This window comes from Globicephala melas, chromosome 5 (genome assembly GCF_963455315.2).
Source record: "Globicephala melas chromosome 5, mGloMel1.2, whole genome shotgun sequence".
In the NCBI taxonomy this organism is placed as follows: domain Eukaryota; kingdom Metazoa; phylum Chordata; class Mammalia; order Artiodactyla; family Delphinidae; genus Globicephala; species Globicephala melas.
The window spans coordinates 38902722-38929576 of record NC_083318.1 but is presented as its reverse complement, the minus strand read 5'-3'; the positions used below and the strand labels follow the sequence as shown (position 1 = coordinate 38929576).

At 41.9% G+C, this 26855-nt stretch overlaps 1 protein-coding gene across 7 annotated transcripts in view; it reads left to right on the top strand.

The window, feature by feature from the left end:
- The window catches only part of HS3ST1 (heparan sulfate-glucosamine 3-sulfotransferase 1), a 95704-nt gene that overhangs the window by 22215 nt on the left and 46634 nt on the right, over nt 1–26855 (top strand). For 5 of the 7 annotated variants that reach the window (XM_060299161.1, XM_030864220.2, XM_060299164.1 and 2 more), the window contains exon 2: nt 7242–9136. The exons of the other annotated variants lie outside the window; for them this stretch is intronic. In XM_060299161.1, the coding sequence (XP_060155144.1) occupies nt 7351–8286 (936 nt within the window). In that variant the 5' untranslated portion in view covers nt 7242–7350 and the 3' untranslated portion in view covers nt 8287–9136. Of the gene's footprint in view, nt 1–7241; nt 9137–26855 lie in introns of those variants that run through there. 7 annotated transcript variants of the gene reach the window in all.

Here is a 26855-nt window from a genome sequence, read left to right as displayed (position 1 = left end):
TCCATTCAAAGGCAAAGCAGCACAATGGGCTTTACAGATGGCCTGTGGAATTTTAGTCATCACACTTCCTGGTTCTGTGACCTTGAGAAGGTCATTTAACCTTAATAGCATGTTTCCATGTCTGCCTTGGGGAGAGAGACAGGCCATTAACATTCGTTGAATGCCCACCGAGTGCCAGGCACTGCACTATCTCTTTGCCGTGGGTAATCTTACTGAGTCACGATGGCATCCCTATGAAGTAGATTTTAGCCCATTTTGCAGAACGGCACATTGAGCCCCAGGGAGGTGAGAAACTTAGCTGAGTTCAGTTAGGTATAAGAATTCTAGCCTGGTTCTGTCCAATTACAAAAGCCTCTTTGCTTTTCTACTACTGCACACTGCCTTTTCATTGCTTAAAAAATATATAAAATAAAAGGAGACTAACCACCTCTTACTATCGTTACAAGTATTAGAGGAGATAATTTATACACGAGTGCCTACTGCCTGATACACAGTGGGCACCCAGGGAGGAATCTATTTCTTTTCAACGCTTTTGTCAGATCCCTTAGACGACTTGGGTCCCCATGTTTTGATCGTCCCTGTTATCCAAGGAGATTCTCACCTGTGCCAGCTGGGTCACCGTCTTTTGTTGAGAGGCTGGGAAGTTTTTCCTGCAGACACAGGGACCGCAGGCGTCACTGTTCCCGATGCACTGAATTTCCCTCCTGTTACATATTCTAGTTATTTCATTTTATCCACGAATATACTCCAGTGGTGGGACTGAGAGCAAATATATTGTATTAGTTATATTTGAAATCTGGGTCATGATGTGAATTATGTAGTAAGAAGACTTAAGGAGAAAATTAAAATATTTTTGAAGGGTGATTTCACTGCTTCCCCTCCTTTTGTAATGAAAATATGTTTTAGACTCTCAGTGATCTTGTCCAATCTCCATGAGAAATTTTGAGTCCCCCTCTTAACATCTGGTTTCTGCTTAACCCTCTAGGGAGGGAAAACTCACTACTTTTTGACACAGACATTTTCATAAAGGGACAGACTGTTAAGTTTCTCTTTCTGCTGAATTAAAAGCCTTTCTCAGTGCCTTCAATCATTTGCCTGACTTTCCACAACATTCAATGTATTCATTCAGCAAATAGCATCTCTAGTACCCACTGTGTACTAGCAATCATGCCAGCCCCAGAGGATGCAGCAAAGAGAGACAGGACATCGATAAGGAAGCTCTGAATTAACATTGTTGGGTGGAGAGGCAGGCAGTAAACAATCAAACAATTTTGGATAGTATATGAGGAATATAAAACAAGATGATGTCAAAGAAAGTGATTAAAGGAGAGTGGGGGCGCTAACATTGCGGGAAAGCCAACATTTGAAATAAAATCTGAATGACAAGGGAGAGCCAGCCTAGCAAAGCCTAGGGCTAGCATCCTGGAAAGAGGGAGCATTAAATGCCAAGGCTCAGAGCTGGTGTGAGCTTGGTGTGTTCAAATGAACAGAAAAATCAGGGCTTGGCTTAAAGGAGGCGGGAGGGGCAGGCAGGTCCCATCCTAGGTTCCTCCCTGACCTGAAGAGGAGTGTTGAGTTAATTTTCTTTTTTTACTTTTCTTTTTTTTTTTTTTTTTTTTTTTTGCGGTACGCGCGCCTCTCACTGTTGTGGCCTCTCCCGTTGCGGAGCACAGGCTCCGGACCCGCAGGCTCAGCGGCCATGGCTCACGGGCCCAGCCGCTCCGCGGCATGTGGGATCTTCCCGGGCCGGGGCACGAACCCGCATCCCCTGCATCGGCAGGCGAACTCTCAACCACTGCGCCACCAGGGGAGCCCTCGATTTAATTTTTAATGCAAGGAAATCTCCATCTGGAAAATCCTGTGTCCTCTCCCATGTGTTCCCAATGCCTGGTGTGTGGTCAGCATCTTCATGATGGGGCCCAAGGACACCTAGTGCTGCTGATGGGAAAGACTCTTGTCTTTGGAATTCTTGAAACTCCGGGCTTGGTTTATCACTGCAGGATGAAGCAAACAGCCTCCCGGATAAAAGGGAGTGAACAGGGAGTGGGCTGGATCTCTTTTGGGGACCTTTTAACTCATCTACAAAGGGAAGGATGGGGTTCATTTTATGCTCGTTCTAGCAAGACTGGGCCATTCCAAGGAATCCTGTTCTTCATCAAAGAATCAGTGGCTGGCATGATGGTTCAACAAGACCAAAGACAAACCAAGGAGCCCAGTAACTACTTATACACTAACTCTGGGTGTTGCCACCTAGTGTGAGGGATGGTGAGGTTCCTGGCTTTGCCTGCTCAGACTGAGTTTGAGTCCTAGTACTGCCTCTAACTTTCTAGACAAACCACTCTGTTTCTCTGAGCCTCACTTTCTCATAATGATATCGGTTCTATCGAGAATGCAGTGAGCACCACAGGGGTCCTGTGTGCAAAGTTGCCAGCCTAGTGTCCACTTAGTAGCGAGGGCTGCAGATGGCAGCTGCCATCATTGCTTTTGGGAGGAATGTGGCTCGGGTTCCAGATTCTGTTGAACAGTCTTTGTCTGTGCCTGTGCCAGCTCAGGGCTCCAGACTTTCAGAAGATTCCTTTGACAGTACCTAGTTTACTTCCGGAGGGAGAATAATCAACTTTGTGCTGCTTGCAAGTTCAAACTTGCCTTCCTGGTCCTTTTCCTGTTTGGGAAGCTCCTAATTTGTGAATGGGGTAGAGTATCTTACTTATTAAGAAAGCACTTTCCACAATTAAAGGGATTTCCGAGTAAGAACTGCAACACTGCTCAGTGTTCTAATACCTCTCTGCTGTCCACCTCAGTTGCCAGTAGCCACATGTGGCCTTGAGATGTCCTGTAAGAGTAAATGTATACACACTGGATTTTGAAAACAAAAAAAATGCAAAATATCTCCTTAATTTTATATAGTGATTATGTGTTGGAGTGATAACATTTTGGAAATACTGGCTTACATAAAAGTTGCCTTTTTAAAAAGGGGCTCCTGGAAAATGTACAAGTGCATATGTGGGTCATTTTAACACCTATAATAAAATTAACAATAAGACATGATCTGTCTTAGGGCAAGATATGACTAAGTGTCAGGGACATAAGTAAATAGTGGCTGCTATCACCTTTGAGGGGAGTTGCTGTTACTTTCCTGAGCATCTCTAGATCGCCTAAGGAGATTTGAGTTTTTTCTCCGAACGTAGTAAAACTGTGTGTTACACTTTTTATTTACACAACTCATCTGCTGCATAACTCCTATGGGGAAGGCATCGTGGTTGGCATAATGGAGGGGAGAAAGTATTGGTGAAAGTGGGGAATTCATCTCATAGCTTAGCTAAAATGCTAGCTATGTAGCATGAATTCAATAAATATTTGTTTGATAATTGGAAAAAAAGTGCATATGTGCTTCACGTTACATTTCTATAGGACAGTGCTGATAACCCATCTCACTTCAGTCCCAAAGTAGCCATTTGAGGCAAGTGGAATTATTACCACTTTACAGATGAGAAAACTGAGGCTAAGAGAGGTTACGGCACTTGGACCAAAGTCAAAACTGGAGACAGGATTCCTGACTCCATAGCCTGTGTGATTCCTTTAACTCTTCTACTGAGTAGAACAAATGAATGCGTTTCACCCACGTGCTATATGTATATCCCCTGTGTACCAGCTGATTCTGGAGTTGGCAGCCAGGGCTTGTCACTGCTAGGTAGGTTTTTTCGGGGGGTTTTCTTCTTTAGGATCCCCAAAACACTGCCTTTGTTTTAAGACCACATGCTAGGGAGATAGCAATAATAGCAGAGAGTACAGAACTGGAACTCAGGATCCACAAGTTCTAGGCTCTGATTTTCTACCTGATCTTGGGCCTGTCACCTCAGGGCCTCCTCACCCATAAAATGAAAAAAAGGGACTTAATGACATGATGCTCTGATGCTCATAATTCCATTGTCAAGACCAGCTGGCCCAGATGTCCTGGCTTACAGGTTCACCTGAGCTTGGGGATCTTTCCTTTTCTGAGAATGTTACTAAAAGGCACAAAAATTCTATCTGTACCACTGAGAAATTCACATTATCAAACTACAACAGGAAGAACTTGGCTCTCGATGGCCACTGTGTGTGTGTAACTACATTTTATATATATTTAGATGTATAAATATATGCGTGTATATATACATAATATATATGTGTGTATAATATATACATAAAACTTAGCTAAAGTTTCATACACACACACACACACACGTGTACATATGAGACTTTAGCTAAGATTTTTTTTCCATATACCTCAAGTACTTTTGGAATGTAATGTAGATGGCTTAGAATAAGTAAATATACATTTTAGAAACTATTACATTATAAATGAGGAGTTTTTAAACTACAAAGTGCCCAGTTTTTTGGTTGTTTGGGAGGGTTTTTGTTTTTTGCTTTGTTTTTGTAAAGGACAAACTATATTTAGTTTCTTGTTTCTGCTGTCTGCTGGTAACTTCCCTTTAGGAAAAAGATCTCAGATGTGCACTGTGCTAATCAAGATGCCTCATAACAGAATGGAAAGAGCATAAATAGTCAGATAATATGAATCTCAGATCTGGGCTCTGACTCTAACCCTTAGATGTTGCAGGATCAGGTTGTTTCCTAAGTCTGGATGCAGAGCTGTATGATGGGGATGACAATACCCACCACAGAGAGTATAGCAGTTTAGTGTGGAGAAGCTACTCTCTCCATCACTTCACCCACCCCACCCCCTGCACACGCACGCACACACACATACATGTGCACACCCACGTACACACGTGTACACACATACATACATAAACACACAAAAGCATACACTTGCACCGGCACACACATACCCCAAACATGTAAAAAGCAAGCACAACTGGTCCCTTTGGTCAACGCACATGGGCCGTTGAGAAGGAAATAGAATTTCACTGAAACATACTAAAACGTTCATTTGACTGAAGCAAATGGCCCATTAAATTGGGCTCATCCAATCAGTAAGACCAGGCTTGAGCCCCATCTTGTTTGGCCATCCCTCCTTAAATTTTTCTCTTTCTTTTTCCTAAATATGTATGTCAGGTGATTTGGCAAGTCCCTTTTCTAGTGTTCTGTGATTTTCTAAAGGTTTCAGCTTTTTAATTGCTTGATCTTTAATATACATTTTACAAAGTGGCTATTACAGTTAATATCTGAGGGAGGTAGATCAATTGATCTGATCATAAACACGGAAGTCCTGCCTGTTGTTCTTTGTTTACACATTCTAGACAAGTTTTAAGCTAATAAAGTGAATTTTAAACCTGGCATAAAGAAGATGATGGGCTCTCTTGATAGAAAACATTTTTCTGGCTCTGTAAATCCCATAGTCCCCAAACTGGGCCTCTGTGCAACTCTTCCTGAGCTGTGTTTAGACAGAGATTACTTAAAAGAGAGTTTCCAGGACTTCCCTGGTGGTGCAGTGGTTAAGAATCCGCCTGCCAATGCAGAGGACACGGGTTCGAGCCCTGGTCTGGGAAGATCCCACATTTCTCAGAGCAACTATGCCCCGTGCACCACAACTACTGAACCTGCGCTCTAGAGCCCGCGAGCCACAACTACTGAAGCCCGCACACCTAGAACCCATGTTCCACGAAAAGAAAAGCCACTGCATTGAGAAGCCCGCACACCACAACGAAGAGGAGCCCCCGCTCGCCGCAACTAGAGAAAACCCGCATGCAGCAATGAAGACCCAACGCAGCCAAAAATAAATAAATAAATAAACTTTAAAAAGAAAAGAGAGAGCGTTTCCGATCTGCTCTTTCCGGGAGAGGGTCGAACACGGATTGCTGCTTATCAGCCTCCTAAAAACAACAACCATAGCTCTTGTGTCTTTGGGAACTCCATGCCATGTAGCTCAGCAGTGCCCGTGTTCCTGAGGGACTTTAATGCCCAAATGTGATAAGTCTCAGTTAAAGAGAAAAAGGTATAAAGCAGGCAGTTCACAGGAAGAGCCCTGAATTTCGAATTTTAAATTTGGACCGTGAATTTTGAAGTGGACTAAATTTTTGTGTCCTTGTGTTTCTATAACTGTCCTGCGTTTCTACCTGACACTGTAGTGTTAAAATGACAATCCACTGAGCAGACTGCAAGACCTGTTCTTTATAAATAGTAAACATTTGCATGCATGAAGGTTTTTTGCTCTTTCCAATAACCTCGCCTGTTTATCCCTCTAGGCCCACTTCAAACATTTGCTTTACTTGGAAGACATCTCTAATCATTTCAGGCAAAATGAATGAACATAGGCCCTCACAGTACTCTCCCTAAATTATAATCGTAACATATATCGCACTGATGCTTACAGTCCGGTTGTATCAATTAACCTTTGCCAAATTGGTGCTGTAATGCAAACCACCCCAAAACTCACTGGCTTAAAACCACAAGCATGCATTCTCACTCCTGAGGGAGTTGGCTGGGCTGCACACAGGGGGCTGATGGGGCAGCTCTACTGCAGGTGTCTCTCGTCTTCCTCCTGGCACCAGCAGCTGGCTGGCCAGGGCATGTTCTTCTCGTGGCAAATAAAAAAAAAAAAAAAATCAAATTGCTAGGAAGTACACTCCCCCTACAAGGAGGCTATAGCAAGAATTGGATTCAGGGAAGAGTAAAGAATTGTAGTTAATCATTCAATCTTTCAAACAGGTTCACCTGCCCTGTTAGATCAGGAGCCCCTAGTGGGTTGGAAACAATGCCTGCTTCCATATCGCTTGCCCCTCTGCCTGGGGCTGGCAGCTGGTAGATATTCTCTGATGTTTGCCAAGGTCCAAAAGTCCTTCCCAACCTTTTCCTTTATAGCAGATGTTGGCAAACTATGACTGCAGGCCAAAGCTTGGCCTGGTTTTAGTGCCAACAGAGCAGTAAAAATACAAATGTTTGAAAAAAATTAAAAGAAGAATATTTAATGACCCATGAAAATTATATGAAATTCAAATGTCAGTGTCCATAAATAAAGTTTTATTGGGACACAACCACACCCATTTCTCTGTGTATCATCTATGGGTGCTTTAGAGCAAAATAGCATAGTTGGAGTTGCCATAGAGACTATATGTCCCCAAAAGCCTAAAACATTTACTCTCTTGCCTGTACAGAAACCATTCGCCGCCCCTGCTTCATAGGATAAAGGAACCAAGAAAGCCCCAGGAGGTGAATGTCGTGCCCAAGACGACAGAGTTATCAGCTTGATTAAGCCCAGTATTTATGTGGGGTTAATACTTCTCCCCTTTGTTTCCTAGTAATCGGAAGCCTGCGACACCCATGTGTCACTGATCTGGAGGCATCCCTCGCGGCAGCGCTTCATGACCCAGCGGCGCCCCGCCCAGTGAAGCCACCGTGGTGTCCAGCATGGCCGCGCTGCTCCTGGGCGCGGTGATGCTGGTGGTCCAGCTCCAGCTAGTGCCTTCCCGCCCCGCTATGCCCGGGGCCGAGCTGGGCCAGCCGGAGCTTGTGAGGAAAGCGGCGACCTTGCAGGACGAGATCCGGGAAGGCGCGGCCCCCAACGGCTCCGCCCAGCAGCTGCCGCAGACCATTATCATCGGTGTGCGCAAGGGCGGCACACGCGCGCTACTGGAGATGCTCAGCCTGCATCCCGACGTGGCGGCCGCAGAGAACGAGGTGCACTTCTTCGATTGGGAGGAGCATTACAGCCAAGGCCTGGGCTGGTACCTCAGCCAGATGCCCTTCTCCTCCCCGCACCAGCTCACAGTGGAAAAGACCCCCGCGTACTTCACGTCGCCCAAAGTGCCTGAGCGGGTCCACAGCATGAACCCGTCCATCCGGCTGCTGCTCATCCTGCGGGACCCGTCAGAGCGCGTGCTGTCCGACTACACCCAAGTGTTCTACAACCACATGCAGAAGCACAAGCCCTACCCGTCCATCGAGGAGTTCCTGGTGCGTGATGGCCGGCTCAACGTGGACTACAAGGCTCTCAACCGCAGCCTGTATCACGTGCACATGCAGAACTGGCTTCGCTTCTTCTCGCTGCGCCGCATCCACATCGTGGACGGCGACCGCCTCATCAGGGACCCCTTCCCCGAGATCCAAAAGGTCGAGAGGTTCCTGAGGCTTTCGCCGCAGATCAATGCCTCGAACTTCTACTTTAACAAAACCAAGGGCTTTTACTGCCTGCGGGACAGCGGCCGGGACCGCTGCTTACACGAGTCCAAAGGCCGGGCGCACCCGCAAGTCGACCCCAAGCTCCTCAATAAACTGCATGAATATTTTCACGAGCCAAATAAGAAATTCTTCGAGCTTGTCGGCAGAACATTTGACTGGCACTGATTTGCGATAAGCTAGGCTCGGAACCTTTCCTATTGTAAGTTCTAGTGTACATCTAGGGGGGAAAGAGAATTTTAAAAGGGCATTTAAGCTATAATTTATTTGTAAAATCCATAAATTACTTCTGTACAGTATTAGATTCACAATTGCCATATATACTAGTTATATTTTTCTACTTGTTAAATTGAGGGCATTTTGTATTGTTTTTCATGGTTGTTAACATGTGTAATATGTCTCTATATGAAGGAACTAAAATATTTCACTGCAAAAAAAAAAAAATTCTGGACACGCTGTCTTTTTTGAATGTAATTAACTTGCCCCCAACTCAAGATAGCTGTCTGTGTTCACTCACTGCACATATTCCTTTATTACTTACTTAAAAAAAAAATGTTTTTCATAGCTGTTATACTCCTCTCCCATTCTCTCCCTTCTTCATTACCTTTTAAAAATTTTAATGGCTCGCTGTGGTCATCAGATTTATTTTTTTACTTGCATGGTGAGATTTCTCTTCATTGAGATCCCCTATTATTTTTGGAGGTGATAGTCTCACCCATGCCCAACTAAAGCAAGTACCTGAATGTGGATTTTAACCCCATGTAAACTCCAAGTGGACAAAGAAATGAAGCTGGAGAAGTAGTTACTAACCAGCAAGAGGCTTGCCTCCGAGAGTGCTTGCACTTACTTCTGACAGCAGCAATATGTGAAACTACAATAAAGGGAATTAAACCATTGGTCTTCAGAACGATCTTGGGGCTGTGTACTTTGCCCCAGGTGGCAGTGGGTCTCTGGAAAGCCACTTAGAATAGAAAAGAGGAATTGCAAAACCTATGCATGTCCCCATTTGTAAAAAGCTGACTAAAGTGGTAACTGTTTCCTTGAGTTGGGAGTCTATTAATCTATTTCCTTAAATATAAATATTATACTCCATATACTTTGAGACATAGGTGTATGTATGTTTAAAAATCAACTCTGGAGTCCTGAAGGTGAAAGGAAATTTAAACTCCCAAGGGTTGCAATTGAAAAGAGAAAAGTGCAAAGCAAATGGTGAAAGGTAAAGAATCCCTTGCACCTGCCTTGATAGGCCAGAGGCCCAATTTCAGTTTCACTTCTGCCCCGAACAACTGGGTTGTTAGAAGTGATAGAATAAGCCCTTCTGTGCCTCAGTTTTCTCATGCGTTCTTCATTCAGTCAGCCTTTTACAGAATTAAATAAATTGGATATTTTTTCTTATTATGAATGAAATAGACATTATATATAGGAACTCATTGAAATTCCCCCCAAGCAACCCCAGGAAGAAGGAATTATTACAGCAAGTTCAAAGAGGAAGAAATAGGCATGAAGAAGATAAGGAACTCGCGCAAGTTCACACTGGCTATAAGCCAGAGCTCAGAGTCCACTTAAAGCCAAAGCACAGGGTTTTTGGGTTGGTTTTTTTTTTTTTTTCCTACACAATTTTTTCTAAATTCAAATGGAAAGGCCCAGGCTCAGAGATAGTTCTTCCTGACATATTCCTTCCCTGGTGCCAAATGTCTTCCACCCCAAGAGGTGAGCCTGAGCCAGAGGAAGAGGGCAAGAATGAGCCTGAAGTTCTCTCAGCAGTGCTATCAGGGAAATGAGTCACCTTGGTTGTGCTTTGCAGCTGCACCCTGGCTTGACCTTAGCATGGCCCATGCCCCAGCCTGGGCCTTGCACAGACAGCAGAGAATGTCATCTCTCCTCCTTTATTAAGGTTGTCATTAAACAAACAACTCCCCAGAGGGTGTGGCAGAAATATAGCAGGTTTCCTGTTGACATGGTACTTTGCCATTTGCAGAGTGTTTCTCTCTGTAGCACATGATTGGATCTTACTTTTATCACACTCATTCAAGACTGAAAAAGTGAGAGGCTGGGCTTCCCTGGTGGTGCAGTGGTTGAGAGTCCGCCTGCCGATGCAGGGGACACAGGTTTGCGCCCCAATCTAGGAAGATCCCACATGCCACGGAGCGGCTAGGCCCGTGAGCCATGGCCGCTGAGCCTGCACGTCCGGAGCCTGTGCTCCGCAACGGGAGAGGCCATAACAGTGAGAGGCCCACGTACCACAAAAAAAAAAAAAGAGAGAGACCAACAAAGGTGAAATTGTGTTATCAAGTTCGCCCAGGAATTGGCTGACAGAGTGGAGACTCCAGGGTGTGTTTTCTGACTCCTAAGAGGGTGCTCTTTGCAAAATACTTATGCATGTCTGTTCCCTGATAAGGATGGTGTGCGTAAAGCCTGCACTGTTGGGACAAAAGGTGGTGGGTGGGGCTGGAGGAGGGGAAGACCAAGCACTGGAGACACATCTAGCTGCTGCGGCTCACACAGCTGATGGTAGGGGATGATCCAGTTTAAAATGATCAGAAGGTATAAATTCAATAATTGTTGGTTTGGAGGTATGAGTCTTGACTAAAAATGCATTCATGGGGTCCACCATGGGCAAGGGGTCAAGGGTCAGGTGAATATTTCTATTCATCTATTTATGGTACAACCCGAGCCAGCCATTTGGAAGAGATAAGCAGTAGGAGCCTGTCGCTCCAGACCTAGCCCAAGCACTTAGATCTCATCTGAGCTCTGTCAAATTCAGAGGAGGTCCTGCAGTAGACCACCTGCACAGAGAGACAAATGCAATGACTCAGGAGCCAGATGGGCACCTGACCCCTCTCCAAACACACCTAATACTAAGTCTGTTAACAAAGAGAGAGATGCTGAGGGAGTGAGGTTGCTGCCTGGACTGATCCAGGCTCAGGGGCAGCCTGGGGGCCTCTGGATGACAGCCTCCCAGAGGTGGCTGAGGGCAGTTGAGCAGGGCCTCAGCTATTATATTTGGAATAGTCACTTCACTTGATGCTTCTGAGTCAGGACAGCCCCCTCCCATCCTCCAGGAACTGGATAGTGCTGAAACCCTGGTAACACTTTGGTTATCAGCTCACAGCCTGAAAATTTGCCATTTTAGCAAAAATGATTATGTGCCTCTGAGCAGAGTGCCTTGCCCTTTCAATCCTGGGAGGCTGTACTCAGCAGAAGGGAGGTGTGAAGCAGAAGAGGCCATTGCTCAGGGTGCCTGCTGAGCAATGAGGTGGAATCAGAGATCACTGCCAAGAGTTCAGGTATGCATTAAAATTGTATTTTTCTTTCGAGCCCCTACTATGTGCTTAGCATGGTATTAAGATCTCAGGAGTAGGAAAATGTTAATGCAAGAACGAATAGACATTAACTGTTCTGTGTTTAAATTAAAAACGACAACAGCAATATGGAAGGGCTAGGAAGGCTGTTCTGTGTTTAAATTAAAAACAAAACAAAACAAACAAAAAGACACACATGGAATGGATGGAAAGGCTAGAAAGACAGGTAGTATTAACTGTGTGTAGACTGACCAGTGCAGTCATTCTCATTGAATTCAAGAACATCCCTGGGAGAAATCAACTAGCCCTGTGATAGAGAGGACTAAACTGGGCATAAGAAATGGACCTGCACTCATTGTTTTAGAATAAATAGAGGAATACTACTCACGGTAGGGGGATGGTTGCCCCAGAGATGGGGAATGTTGGAATTAAGGATCATACACAGAAAGTGAGAGATGACAGAGACATGTTTCATTACTCAGGAGTAGCAAGAGATGGGAAATCTTCCCGAAGGCTGCACGGCCAAGCTGTGAACCAGATCACTTACCTTGTGGGCCACAGGACCCTGTTCTTTCCACAGGAAGTCTTGGTGAAATTGCCATAGAGCTGGAGTACAGGAGGCAAAGGACATAACCAGAGCAGGGCATTCTGAACAAGGGCAGCTTGAGGAATCATGACAGTGGTGATAAAGAGGGGGAAGGAAGTAGAGAGATGCAGGCAAGAGACTGTCTACTGGTCATGGGAGTGAGTTAAGCACACTGGGAACTCACTCTGTGGCCTTGACATCTGCTTTCCAAGTGGTGGAAGCTTGCTTAGAAGGCACCCATGTGTCTCTGTCTCCTGTGCAGGTGTATCTATCATATAAAAATAACTACCATTTTTTGCATACCTGCTATGTGCTTGGCATTTGAAATAGGTTGCTTCTAATCCATGTGACAATTCTGAGAAGCAGGAAATGGCATAGTACTAATTGTACAAAGGAGGAAACTCAAACTCAGACACTAAAGGGCTTGCCCACGATGCCAGAGCCATTGATTGCCACAACTGGAATTTAGGGTCTAATGTCCACGCTCTGCTGCTTTGTAGTCTATGCAATTGTGGGACAGGGGAGGAAGAAATAAAGCATAGGCATCTGTCTATTAGGCAGAGCTTGGAAGAATGATGGGCATCCAGAATGCCAGGATGCACAGAGAGAGTTATATCAGATCACCTTCAAGCCAGGAGTGGCTGGGACCTGATACAAGGGACACATGATAAAGCATGTTCCTTACCGGCAGATATTCATTTAGAAAGTCTAAGCTTGAGCTAGAGACCAAAGCAACACAATGGAGCTCTCCAAATGGCAAGCAAGGGGTGAGGACCAAAGTTACAGACTGTCCCTGATTGAGATGCTTGACTGAAGTAATTTGATGTAAGAAATGGCCTTGGTTCTTCAGTTCATCCTGATATCAATATCTTTACTCCATTTTCCTCAAGTTTCCCAGTTAGGTGACCTGAGAGAAAAATCAAGTAGAGCCAGGAGACCTGGATGTGAATCCCACCTCTACCAGTTTTTAGGTTCAAATTCTCAGAAGCTCAATTTCTCTCTCAATGTAAATGCGCTTAACTCTGTTTGGGGGAGAATTCAATGAGATAAGTAAAAACTGTAAAATCTGTGGGTATGTGGCTTAGTGGTTAAGAGCATTTAGAACTTTGGGAAGTAGACCAAAACTGGTTTTGAAACAGTCAGCAGGCACGCACTGCCTTGGTTTCTCCATCCATTTCCCAGCTTCAGGACTGTAGCCTTTGCTGTTGGTGCACCATCCAGAGCCCATTTACCAGGGAAGTGTCCCCATTCCCCACCATCAGAAGAGTTGGCTACTAAAAGCTCACCCTGTACTGTGTTCTGGAGCATTTCTCTCAGTTGTCAGCTGCTGCCTTCCCTGGAGGTACCTGGGAAGTTATGCCCACCCTTCTTTTCTACTCTCCTTGGGGTTGCCTGTGAGTAACACTTGATTGATGTGGGATGTGGAGTGGGGTCTTGGGGAAGCAGCTCAGATTCCTGGTCTCTGGGCAGGGCAACCTCTATGGTACAACTTATGCTCCAGAACTCCTCCTGGGATCAGGCTGAGGCTAGACTTCTGAAACCACACTTTTGCTTAGTTTCTTCTACTTTATCCTGTGCCCCTTGTTACCCATTTCTTCTGTAATCCCATTCTTAGTAAATGACTTGCCCAAGAATACAGGAATCCCCATCTCAGGTTTGCCTCTAGGGCATACAATCTAAGATAGTAAACTTGCATACATGTCTTATTCTCTCTATATTTCATATGAGTAATATGACCAGCCCACAGGGTTATTATAATTTTTCCAGTTAAATAACAGACAATAAGGAATGAGTCTGTTTTATCCTCTGACACATAAAAGAGCTAAATACAATAATAGACACAATTGTTACCAAGTATAATAGTTGTCTCTTCTTTGGCTTATCAGACTATCAACATAGTGTTCATGCATCAACATCAAACTTTAACTTCATGAAAGATTTCTGGTTCTCACAAATATAAGGGCATCACGCTATCTTATGTTACAGGATATCGTATCTCTATTGTTTGATAAGTATTTCATTTCGAGCTTGTGCATGAATGTTTTCTGCTCTTGGTTGCAACAACTTGGCACCTAGCACAGTGCCTGGCACATGGTAGACAGAAAGTACTTGTTTGTGAATTGAATTGTAATTCTAGCCCAGTTGTCAATCTGATGTGAAAATCCCCTCTACTATATCCCAGCTTCATGATCTGACCTCCTGGGAACACCTTCTGTGGGCCAGGCACTGCTAGCACTTCACAATATACTGCTTTATTTACTCCTTAGAAAACCCTAGGGAAATAATCAATCCAAGCTCATTGTTTTTTCCTTACCATCATATCCCCAGCAAATAGAACAATGCTTGACATAGGAGTTGCAGATATTTATTAACTAAATGAATCATTCTAATGCCCAAGCTCTCTCCACTATGCAGTACTATACAACCACACTTCCTGAATATAGCACTAGTGGAGAATCCAGTATTCTCTAAGGCAACCCATTACATCTCCAAATTGGCTACTAAAATTCACACTTCCTGTAACTAAATCTCTATTCCCGTAGCTTCCTCCAATAGAAATGAGTTTACCACAGGGCGTCATGGAGAACAAGCCTCATTCCACTTTTCCATATTGGCACACTGGATGAAACACTGGCCTTGGGTTCTGAAGTCCTGAACTTGGAGATTTTTCATAGCTATGTGACTTTGGGCAATTTCCCTAGCTTCTCTGAAATTCTGGTAACTTTCTGCAAAACAGGATAAATCATGCCTTCTTCACAGAGGTTCTATGAGTATTGCATGGTTAGTGACCAATGTATAAATATAAGAGATCATAATTCTATAAAAATTCATCTAATATTGAAAAGTAATTCAGATCTTATGACTGGTGTCATCCCTTATAGAGGCTAATGGGATAATTACTGAGTATTAATGAAAGCTGGGTGTGTATTATCTCACTTTATCTTTAGGTCAACCTCTGAGACAGATATTACTATTAACTTCATTCTATGGATGGGGAATCCAAAGCACAGAGATATTAAGTAATTTTCCCAAAGTCACATAGCTAGTAAATAGCAGTGTCAGATCTGTTCCCTGGGCTGTCTGTCTTCATGGCTAGCATACTTAACCTCCTGGCTACCCTACCTTTCAGTGCAAAAGAGAACCCTTTCTCCAACATATCTGCCCATGAAAAAGGCTAGAGCACAAAGAAGAAAAAAATAGAGATTAGGAACTTAAGATAAAAATCAGCAAAAAGACATAGTAGGCAGAATTCAAGAATGTCTTCCCAAGATTTCTAGCCCCTGGTGTACACACTCCATGTAATCTTCTCCTCTTCAATGTGAGCAGGACTTGTAAATAAGATGGGATGTATACCCTCTTGATTAGGTTATATTAATGGGATAATGGATAAGGATAATTAATAAGGATAATGGGATGTGACCTATCAGGTTATCTAAGACTCCCACTTAGCAGACTGGGGAGGGAGAGAGATTCTCCTACTAGTTTTGAAGAAGTTACCTGCTATGTGAGAGGGCTAGCAAGGGATTGCAGTAGCCAGCAATACTGAAAGTGTCCCTTAGCCAGCAACCAGCAAGGAAACAAAAGCTGTAGTCCTACAGTTGCAAAGTGTTCCAGCAAGCTGTGAGCTTGGAAGAGGGCCCCAAGTTCCAGATGAAAACACTTCTGGCTGAGACCTTGACTGTTGCCCAGTGAGGGCCTGCTTGGACTCCTGTTTTATGGAAACTGAGATAGTAGAAGTATGTTGGTTTAAGCTGCTGAGTTTGTAGTAATTTTTTATGTAATAGGAAACTAATACAAAAACTTAAATCTACTTTTTAGCGATCTTCTCAGTTTATACTCACTTTTCTATACTCTCTCTTGAAAACAAACAAAATGCATGACTTTTTGCTACCCAAGGAATACATGTCCATTATACGAAAATCAGCTTCTTCAAGTAAGATTATTCAGAAATAATCACTGTCAACATTTTGATTTGTATAGTTTCAGATTTTTCCAACACATGAATGTGTGTGTGTGTATTAAAAAATAAATTACATCTTTTTGATAACTCAGCAACCTGAGAGTAAACATCAGCTGATACCTATCTATTGATAGAGTTGAAATGGATCTTAGAAGTCATTTAAGCTAATCTTTTTGTTTTATGGAAGAAGGATGTGAGGTTTGGAGGAGTCAAGTCACTGTTCATGCTGAATCTATATGAGAACTCAGAGCTACTTCCTAATACCTTCCACACTGTATGTTTGATGTCTAATCACTTGTCTAACTCCCCACCAGACAGTTTGCTCCCCAGGTGAAGGCCTGCACTTCCTATGAAACCAGTGCCTCACAGTGTTTTGCAGGAAGCTGATATCTAGGTGAGAGTGGCTGATTAAAGTTTTCATTTAGCGGTGCTTTTAGTGCAATGGGAAAAACAATAAAAGCTACATAGACGTGGTATTACAGTTACCTGTGGCTGTGTAGCAAACTACTCTAAAACTCAGTGGCCTAATGCAACAATTTATTATCACTCACGGTTCTGTGGGTGGCCAGTTCTTCTTTGGGTGCTCACCCAGTTGTAGTCAGATGGTGGCTAGGACTGAAGTTGCCTGAAGGCTGGACTGTGTTGGAGGTCCAAGATGGCTTCTTTCCTTACATGTTTGATGCCTCAGCTGGAATGACTAAAATGCCTGGGGGCTGGCTGGGCATCCTCCCCCCATACACACACACACACACCATGTGGCCAACTTGGGCTTCCTTATAGCATGATAGACTTAAGGTCATTGGTGGAATGTTTTATATGGTACCTGACTTTCCCATGAGAGTGATTGTTCTAGAAGAACGAAGTAAAAGTTGCAAGTGTTACATCATGAAACTACTGCTACATTGTGTTGTTCCAATGGGGCCAGCCCAGATTCTGTAGGAAAGTACTACATAAGGAGCTGAATAATAGGAGGTGTAGCTCACTGGGGGGACTGGCTCTCATGCTTGGTTGTTCCTTGACAATAAAATGGACAGAACACCTACTTAATGGATTTTTGGTCATATTTAAAAGGGAGATTAATATAGGTATGAGCTTTCATGAACCTTAGAGTCCATTATACAAATGTAAGCTATCATTATTACAAGTCCTTGGGCCTACTATGTAATTTCAGCAATTTTGACCTAAAGCATTTGCCTATTTTCAGTCCAATCTTTTGATCACATGTGTTGGTGTTAAGTGATTTTGCATGAATCATTTGTTCCATGTTGCTTATACTGTATTTTTATTATAGCCCAATGAAACCACATGAGAAAAAGATATACTTAGAACAAATTGTGGACTCTGGTCAGCAGGGAAAATTTTGTCCTCTAATGTAGGCAAACCTACAGAACATCTTAGAAAATCTGTCAAACACAAAAGAAAGTTGCTGAAAAAAAAAAAAGAAAGAAAGTTGCTGAGACATTTAACACTGCATATTAGAAACTGTGTATAACATTCAGAAAAGAATGCATGGCAGAGTCCATTTCTACTTTCTTTAATTTGGAAGTTCTATTTTTAATGACAATTTACATTTTCCACACAATTAAGGACTCCACCTCAGCTGTGATTTACATTTTTTTCCCCTCTGTTTATCTGTTTACCTGCTTCCCAGTAAGAAAACTAGGTTTTAAATCTTGACTTTAGTTGTGAGTAATACTAGACAAATTTGATTAACTATTTTAGAGGCTCAGTTTGCTCATATGTTAAATGGGAATAAGATTTTATTTAAGGAATTCTTAAGTAAAAGGCCAAGAGCACAGTCTTTTATTTACTTATCTTAAAGGCCAAGAGCACAGCCAGGTGCAGAGTAGGCATTCACACATGTGCATTCATTGTTCTTTTCACGAATGTTTTTTTTTTAATTTATTTTATTTTATTATTTTTTATTTATTTATTTTTTATGTGGTACACAGGCCTCTCACTGTTGTGGCCTCTCCCGTTGCGGAGCACAGGCTCCGGACGTGCAGGCTCAGCGGCCATGGCTCATGGGTACAGCCGCTCCGCGGCATGTGGGATCTTCCCGGACCGGGGCACAAACCCGTGTCCCCTGCACCGGCAGGTGGACTCTCAACCACTGCGCCACCAGGGAAGCCCCATTGTTCTTTTAATACCCTCTTTGTGGACCCCTCCAAAGGGTCTGCAATAAAGAACTGGCTTTTGGAATAGAACAGCCCTTGGGGTATCACTGCCCAGTATGAACATCAAGGGCAACACATCCAAAATCAGTGAGAACTTGTTGTGCCTCTAAACATAAACATTCACATAAATCCAGGCCACTGACAAGCAAACAAAGCTTTTGAGACAATTATCTGAATAATAAAAGTCTATTTGTTTTCCTGAAATATTCAAATAATGAAGAAGATAAGTTTGAATGGCCTCTTTGTTCCTTTCTTTTCTATACATGACAGATGCAGATTAAAGGTAATTTAGAAAGAAAATATAGTCCACTAAATAGTTTGTAAATTTACCTGTTTTGATAAAGAAGGCTCCTAACTATTTGCCAAGGACATAAAATGACTGTTTTTCAATTAACTGTCATTTCTCTCATCTGTACCAAAATCATTCCTTTAAAATCCAGTTTCTCCCATCTCCCAATGTACAGTGTCCTGCTTAGTTCCCCCCACCCCCCGACCCAGGGGGTATGGCAAATTTGAAAAGGAAACTGGAAAGGGTTTTAAATTTCAAGGGATATTTTAGCCATGACCATCTATTTATTAAAGTCCAGTCTTACTCTCGTTCACAATCACCAAATGGTAGAAACAACTCAAGTGTCCATAAACAGATTGCTGGATAAATGAATGTGGTCTATCCATACAATGAAAATTTATTCAGCCGTGGAAACAAATGAATCCTGATGAATGCTACAACATGGATGAACCTTGAAAGCTTTATGCTGACTGAAATAAACCAGACACAAAAGAACAAATATTGTATGATTCCAATTATATGAAATAACTAGAATGGCCAAATTCAGAGAGACAGAAAGTAAATTAGAGGTGATCAGGGGCTGAAGAGAGAGGGGGAAATGAAGAATTGTTATTTAATAAACATAAAATTTCCAATGGGGTAATGACGAAGTTTTGGAAATAGACAGTGGTGGCTGATGTACATTTTGAATTTAATTAAAGCTCCTGAATTGTATACTTAAGATGGTTAAAATTTATGTTTTGTTATATTTCTTACCATATATATATATATACACACAGATATAGATATAGATACATATAGAAAAGGACACAAATCCAACCTTAGGTTCTATATTAACTTTTTACTTAATTGCAAGCAAGTCAGCTATGTTCCTAATTCATCTGCAGTTTATGCAGAAGGACCTTCATAAAGTGTTAACTTCACGCGTCACCAACAATTGCATGACAATTCTAGTTTCTAATCACTGCATTATTTATCAGTTTATAGATGGAAAATAAACATGATACTTAATGTAAAGCAGACCTAATTACCCCCACTTTTCATGTACCTAACTTATGACTTATCTTCAGACAAAATAAACTATTTACAGTTCTAATTTAAGCTACTGTACACAGTTTTCAATTCCTCCCATCCTGAGAAGTACATTACTGCCTCTAAAATGTATTGTTCCCATCCTGAGAAGTACATTACTGCCTCTCTAAATTGTATTGTTCCCAATCTACCTGTGAAATGTTCAACATCACAAACTTGGGGTCTCAGCATCATCAGTCAGGTCTCTCCGGAGTGAAAATTAGCCCATGACTCTGTCAGCTCTGTTTGACAAAAATTTCCCTTAATGAGTTGAGCCTAACTGACCAAACAGTTGGAAATAAATGATAAAAAAAAAAAAAAGCTCCTTAGCAAGCAAAAGCAGATGATGTATGTAATCAGAGTGTCTGCCTTGTATAGGAACGGGTTGTTCACCTACATGTGGATTTAGGTCAAGCCAGAAGACCCATCAAGGTGCTTATATTTGCTTCCTATGGAAGCTATAACAAATTAGTGTAAACTTAATTCATTGTTTAAGACAATGTGTATTTATTATCTCAAAGTTCTGGAACTCAGAAGTCCAAAATCAGTCTCAGTGAGCTAGAATCAAACTGTGGTCAAGGACCCATTCCTTCTGAAGGTTTGAGGGGAAAATCCATTTAATTTTCTTTTCTAGCTTCTAGAGACTGTCCTCATTCCCTGACGAGCAGGCCCATATCACCTCACCTTTTATTCAGGTGATCTCTGCTTCCTTCTTACAAGGGTCCTTGTGATGACATTGGGTCCACCCAGATAATGGGTCCACCCAGATAACCCAGGATAATCTCCTCATCTCAAGATTTTTAACTTAATCACATCCACAAAGTCACTTTGCTGTGGAAGGTGACATATTCACAGACTCTGGAGGATTAGGGTGTGGACATCTTTGGGGGTCATTATTCAGCTTACCACAGGGCTCTAGAGGTCTGTCATAGAACTGATCATTACTGGAGATGATATACATTTATTTGTAGGTTAAATATATATATTTTACTCATCTCTCTTATTTCAGTTTTCTTGTGCCAAATGTAATTTGTTCAATTATTCCATGGATATTAGCTGAGCATCTAGTGGGCCAGGCACTGTTCACAGGACAGGGAATGCCACAGTAGATAAAAAGTAAAGTTTTTTCCATCATGAAGCTTTCTTCTGGTGTTGGTTTACCGCCCTCCCCTGCTAGAATCTCAGCGCCATGAGAGTAGGGACTTCGCATCTTTTGTTTATTCCTGAACCCTCAGAGCCAGAACAGTGCCTGAGCCCTACTGTTAACACTTAGTGAATGAATGAACAAATGATCTTTCAAATCTGTCTCATAGAAATTTACCCCAGGGAGAAAAGGGGGACAAATTTTGAAGATCTCTCACAGGTAGAGAATGAAGGGATGGAATGCATCTCATACTTCACCCTCATGATTTCCTGTGGTCTGTGTTTGTCCCTATGGTCAGCTGTGGAAAGTGGGAATCAGAGACATCCAATCACTTCCTCAATGACACACAGCTAGACTGGAACAGAGTCTATTTGACCCCCAGTTCCATGCTCTATATACTGTATCTGTTCAGAGCAGCACAAGCTTACTGATTAGTGACTAGAAGAAGAGTGAAGGATTGGCAAAGACCTCAGTTACACACACAGTTTCTCTACACTCTACCACCATACATTCTATGTAAAGTAGATGTCTAAAGAGCTAAGGTTTAGATACATGAAAGTATAAGTCACCTCAGTGTTTATGAAAGAAAGAGAAAAAGAAGAAGAAGAAGGAGGAGGAGGAAGGTAGGGAAGAGATGGAGGAGGTGGAAGAAGAGAAGGAAGAACAAAGAGAGTAACAAAGTAGGGCTTTTAATTGACTATTTGCTCACATCAGTATTTCATCCTGGCCTACAATTCTGCACTTGATGTTGTTTACCATCCTAAAGGGATTTCTCAATAGTTTCTTGTGCAGGATTCCTACACACTCCTCAGTAGAGAGCCAAGATTCTCCTCCCAGCTGGGCGCCTCCCTCCCATTCACTGCAGTCCCATGATGCCTGTCCAGAGCCCAGCTCCTCTGGCGGGTGGCCAGGAGCTCAAACAAGCGCTGTTCTCCGAGCATAAAAATAAAGTACCATTATACAAATGGGAGGCTGGATTCTGCAATTCAAATTTGGGCCAGAAAATCACCTCTTACCTAAGCTGTTGTTTATCTAGGCAACAGGGGACTGTGGAAATTGCTGTACAAAATTTCAGTTCATCCATTCACTGGTTCTGTGGTTTTAGATACATATCTTCATCTCTCTGAGCCTCAGATTTCCTTCTTTGCAAAAGGTCATAGAACTAGATGATCTTTATGTTCCTGACAAGTTCTAGAATGCTATAATTTCTCCTAGGTAAGAAAAAGAAGAAAGGGTTGTCTTCTCACCCTCCCTTCCTTCCTTCATTTTCCTTTCTTTCTTTTTCCTTTTTCTGTCTTTTCTTCTTCTTCTTTGTGCCAAGATTTTAAGTAACAGGCTGCTCTGGCTGAAATTAGTACCTTAAATTTTTGAAATTGTCCTGGGTAGAAGCCAGAAAAATAATCACTTAAAAGCCATAACCATCTTGTTATGCTCTTAGAGGAGGAAACTGGAGGACAACTTTGTTGCCTCTGTCCTGAGAGCATCTATTTACAAATCTTATTTCTTGAAAAGTCACCCCTCCATCCTGATAGGATTTAGAGACAGGATTTCAGCATGGGTTTAGAAATGCAAATCCATTTTCTATTTCACGTGTTATCTTGGTCAGTCACTGGTGAGGTGTGAGTGGCTAAGTTAGGCTGTCTTGGTCTAGAGTTGGAGCCTGGCAAGGGACTAGTGAGAGGAAATGGATTTAGAATGTTCTGCAAACCATACCTTATCATTGGAGAGATGGAAGTGGTGTTTGAAAGTTTGTTTTCTGAGACTTGCGTGCAGGAGAGGAGACATGGAAGAGGGTAGATGAAGGAATTGATTTCATGGGAGATTTTGTGGAATTCTGGGTGGAGCAAGGTTTTCTTAGGATCCAGTGAAAACGTGACTCTGAATTGGGGGGAGGCCAGTGTCCACATCCCAGCCCTTTCCTCCCCAGCCATACAGACAGTGGGTGTCAAGCCCTTGAGATTCAGGGGTGTCGCTATTGTAGAAACCTTACATTATATGATACAACCTAAGCTTAACCAGACAAACAACCGACCAGGCTGTGGTAACTAGTTGATAACTGTGAGTGTATGATATACTCCTTTTGGGGATCCAATAAAGAATTGGAAGATGCTGATGAGAGGAAATGAGACCCTGTAATCAAGTCAGTAGGGTTCATGACACCATGGTTTTAGATTGCATGTAAATGAGATCTTGCTTGGATTCAGCATTAATGTCTTTGGTATATTCTGTCCCCTTGAACCTTGACAATGATTCCTTAGAGGAGAGGACACTGAGGCTGGGGTTTGAGCCAGGACTGTCTCACCCTGCATCCAACTCTCCCCATCATACAGCACTGAGTCTGTCTTCCCTTTTGCTCTGCTCTCATCCCTGTCCTGCACATGCATCATTTTAAAGTGTGCATAATCATATCACATTATGTATTTTACTATCACTACACTAGAGACAATGGACCTTTCCTGTTGAAGACCTTGACATATTCATAGTGTAAAAAAAAAAAAACAACAACAGCTAATGTTTGAAATACTTCATGCTTGGTTCCTCTTCCTATGAAACATGCTTGGAGTTTGAAAACCCTTAAGCTCTTGTTCCAACACCATGGGGGCAGATAGAATTGGGAAGCTTTCAAATGTAAAGGAATTTGTTGTTTCCTTGGCAATGTCATAATTCAAATGACTTCAGGTTTTCAAATGTCACAATTGTGATATACTATAGACAGTCATTAATAAACACAAATGTGTTTTTGAGGTTTAGATAAAAGTCAGTAAATAAAGGGATGGGAACCTCTATGCAGAAAGCAAGTGGATGGTGTTGGGAGCTCCATTTCTGTAGCTAGCTGGCATTTGCATGGAGTTCAAGTTATCTATGTTGACTGTGATCTTTGGAGGGGTATTAATTATTTCCCACTCACAAACCTTGATGGCTGCCCATTGATGGCAGGTAAGCTTGCTTTTTGCTTTTTAAATGTGGCATTTAAAGCCTTTTGCAAGATTGGTCCACCTTTACCTTCTTGTCTTCTTTCTCTACCTGTCTACTTTCTTGGCCACATTTTAAGACACAAGAGTACCAGACACCCTAGCCTAGATTCCCAAACAGGGCCACAATTTTTCATGCCTCTATGCCTTGTTCAAAACATGTTCCTCCCTTTGCTACCCAGCAGTGGCCTCCATGGCTTTCAGAGCCCTGCTAATATGTCACCTCTTAGATTTAACTTTCCCTGGTCCTCACTGGTGGAAGGACTTAGCACCTCCATGGCATCCTCAAAGCACTTTCTAAGAATATCGTCTTTGGGGCAGGCCTGACCATTCAGTGTCATGGTCAATTCTGGGCCCGAGTCCCTGACCAGGTACAAAGTCCATCAATATTCCTGTGTCACCTTGTCTCCCTTGCACTTCACACAGCAACGACCTCATAGCAGAAGCGCTAAAAAAAAGGTTTGGTGAAAGAATATCTGAATAGTTAATAGATAGTTCATAGATACTGGTGTTCTTCTACCTGCCTTCATTTAATATTTTCTTTCTCCACTTTGAGAGAAGGACCTGCTTTTGAAACCAGGGGCATCCCAAGCCCACAATGGGCTAAACTTCAAAACTTGATACCCTGAACCTCTGGGTCAGTAACCATTTGTGTAAGTGAACAAGCATTAGCCAAAACCACAAACAGCACCAGAGAGGGAGGAATTAGAATATTAGCAAGCCATGCATTGATAACCACCAGCCAGCTGGACATTCTCCTTCTGGGGCTCCTATGCTATTTGTTCTCTTCATTTTGAAAAGTGAGAAACTGAGGGACTGTGTAGCCAAATTTAAGAAATGTATATGTAGAGTAAGGAGACTTTCTATCAAGGTCCACCTATAATTCCAGAAGCAGGAGGGAAAAATGTATACTCCCTAGAGGTAAAATACTTACTAAACAAAGATATAGATAATTGCTCCAACACTCCAGGGATAATTTTTAAATTAATTGTAATAAAAGTGAATGACAATTTCACCCACCAAATTATTAAATATTTAAATATATATGTGCATATATAATTTACATGTGTGTAATATTTAACACTGATAAAGATCTATGGATAGATTAGGACATGCTCATATAATCTCAAGTTCAAATGGTGAAATCATTCCAGAAAGCAATTGAACAATATATATCAAGGTCCTTAATAATGAGTAGAGTCCTCTGCTCACTAATTCTGCTGCAATAAATCTCTGTTAAGAAAATAGCAATACCTGAAGCAAAGACTTATGAACAAAGATTGCATTGAAGTGATATTGTAATACAGATATTGTAAAAGTTATATTGAAAGCAACTATGTCTATTAAGACACACATGTGCTATATATCAATCTAAAATGTATTTATTACAAAATATATAAAATGAGAGACCTTGCTTGAATATTTTACAAACATCAGCCCACCTGGCATAAGGTCTGAATAAATCCTGATGTGAAGAAAACACTCTCTAACCATTAATTTTTCAAGCCTCTGGGTCAGTAATCATTTGTGTAACTGATTCAGTATTAGCTAAGACCACAACAATTCCAGAAATGTTGGAAATGAAACACTAGCAGAGTTTGCATTGATAGCAACATCTTGCTGGCCAAGATGTGGTTGTACAGAAATTCTTACACATTCCAGGGAGAGATGGATGATTGGTTAAACATTTTGGTACTTAGGGTTAATCCTGAGAATGAAACCTGAGGAAGAAAACTAAAATCAAGGGCAACAACAACGGAAAGTCTTACTTACAAAAATATTTATTGTAACAAATATTATAATACTCAAAGGTTCTAAAAAGTCAAATAAGAACAACCTACCTATCAAATGATGGGATATGGTCAAGTAACTTGTGACCTAGACATGCAATGGTGTATTATGTTGTCTTCAAGCAGCTTTTCAGAAAGCTACATGAAAATATGGGAAAATGCTTGTCAAGTTAAATAGAAAATGCAGGCTAAAAATAAATATATGGTTACTATACATTCAGAGGACTATAAATTATTCAGGAAACTATTAACTGAGTGGTTTGAATAGTGGGGTTGTAGATTTCTGTCTTTCTTCTTTTTTTTTTTTTTCCATTTTCTCCTTTTCTCCCCACCCCCGATTTTTACTGGTCTCTTAAAATGAAAACATATAATAACATTAAAGATGTAGAATTTGTCTTCAGGGGAAGCTTTTGCATAGTCAACTGAGGGCAAATTAAAGGCTATAATACTTTATTCAACACAGAGGAAGCATCTAGCATCACAAAAGAATGAGCAAAGGGAAAGTGTTTTCCTAAGATGTGAAGACTGGAAATATAAGTAGACTATTAAAAGTCTTAGACATTTTTTGAATGGAAGGTGTACAAAGGATTGTTAAGCTCAGCAGGATATTTAAGGAAAGTACTTAGCTTCAAATTTGATTTTTCCTGAAATGCTTTCGAAATCTTTATCACAAAAGCCTCAGACTGAACATGTCCAGATTTTTAGGTTTCTATTAAGATCTGCCTTGTGGACTTGAAGAACTTTTATTTGGAAAGATACATGGGACCCTTTCTGCGTGACTCCAAGGAATGGAACAAGGGGTCCCATCACCTTGGTAAGGGAGACCTTTCTATTAGTTAGGAACAGTCTGTGGTAGTCAGGGTACCAATGAGAAACAGATGGCAAATTCAAACTGGGGTTGTTTGAAATGGGCTTATAAATGGAGCTAACTACACAGGTATGGGAGAACCATGAAGGATAATGTGATAACCACAGCTAGTAAAAGAGCACGATGAGATGGCTATCAGCACCCACTAGCTCAAGAGGAGTGGTGACTTCAATCGGGGACTCGCTTGTCCTACATCACCCTTAGGACAGGACCCAAGGAGAGAAGTAGCCTGACTCCTCTCCTCTCACCCACCAATATCCTGCTGGATGTTGGCTAAACCTATTGGCTCAATCTAACTGGAAATGAGAATACAGTCCCGAGAGACCATCCTTATGGAGAAAAGCATGTCAAAAAAAGAATATCCAACCATATAAAAGAGTATGTTTTTCATCATTGCTGTTGGTGAAGAGAGGCTGAAGGATCATTTCTTTGGGAAATCCAAGCAGAGCATGGTGTTTGGACCAGATGGCTTAAAATTTTCCATTTAATTCTGAGATTTTGTAATTCTAAGGTACCTCCACTGAACTAGAAACATATAAATAACCAATGCAGCTGCAATTGTGTATTATGATCACCA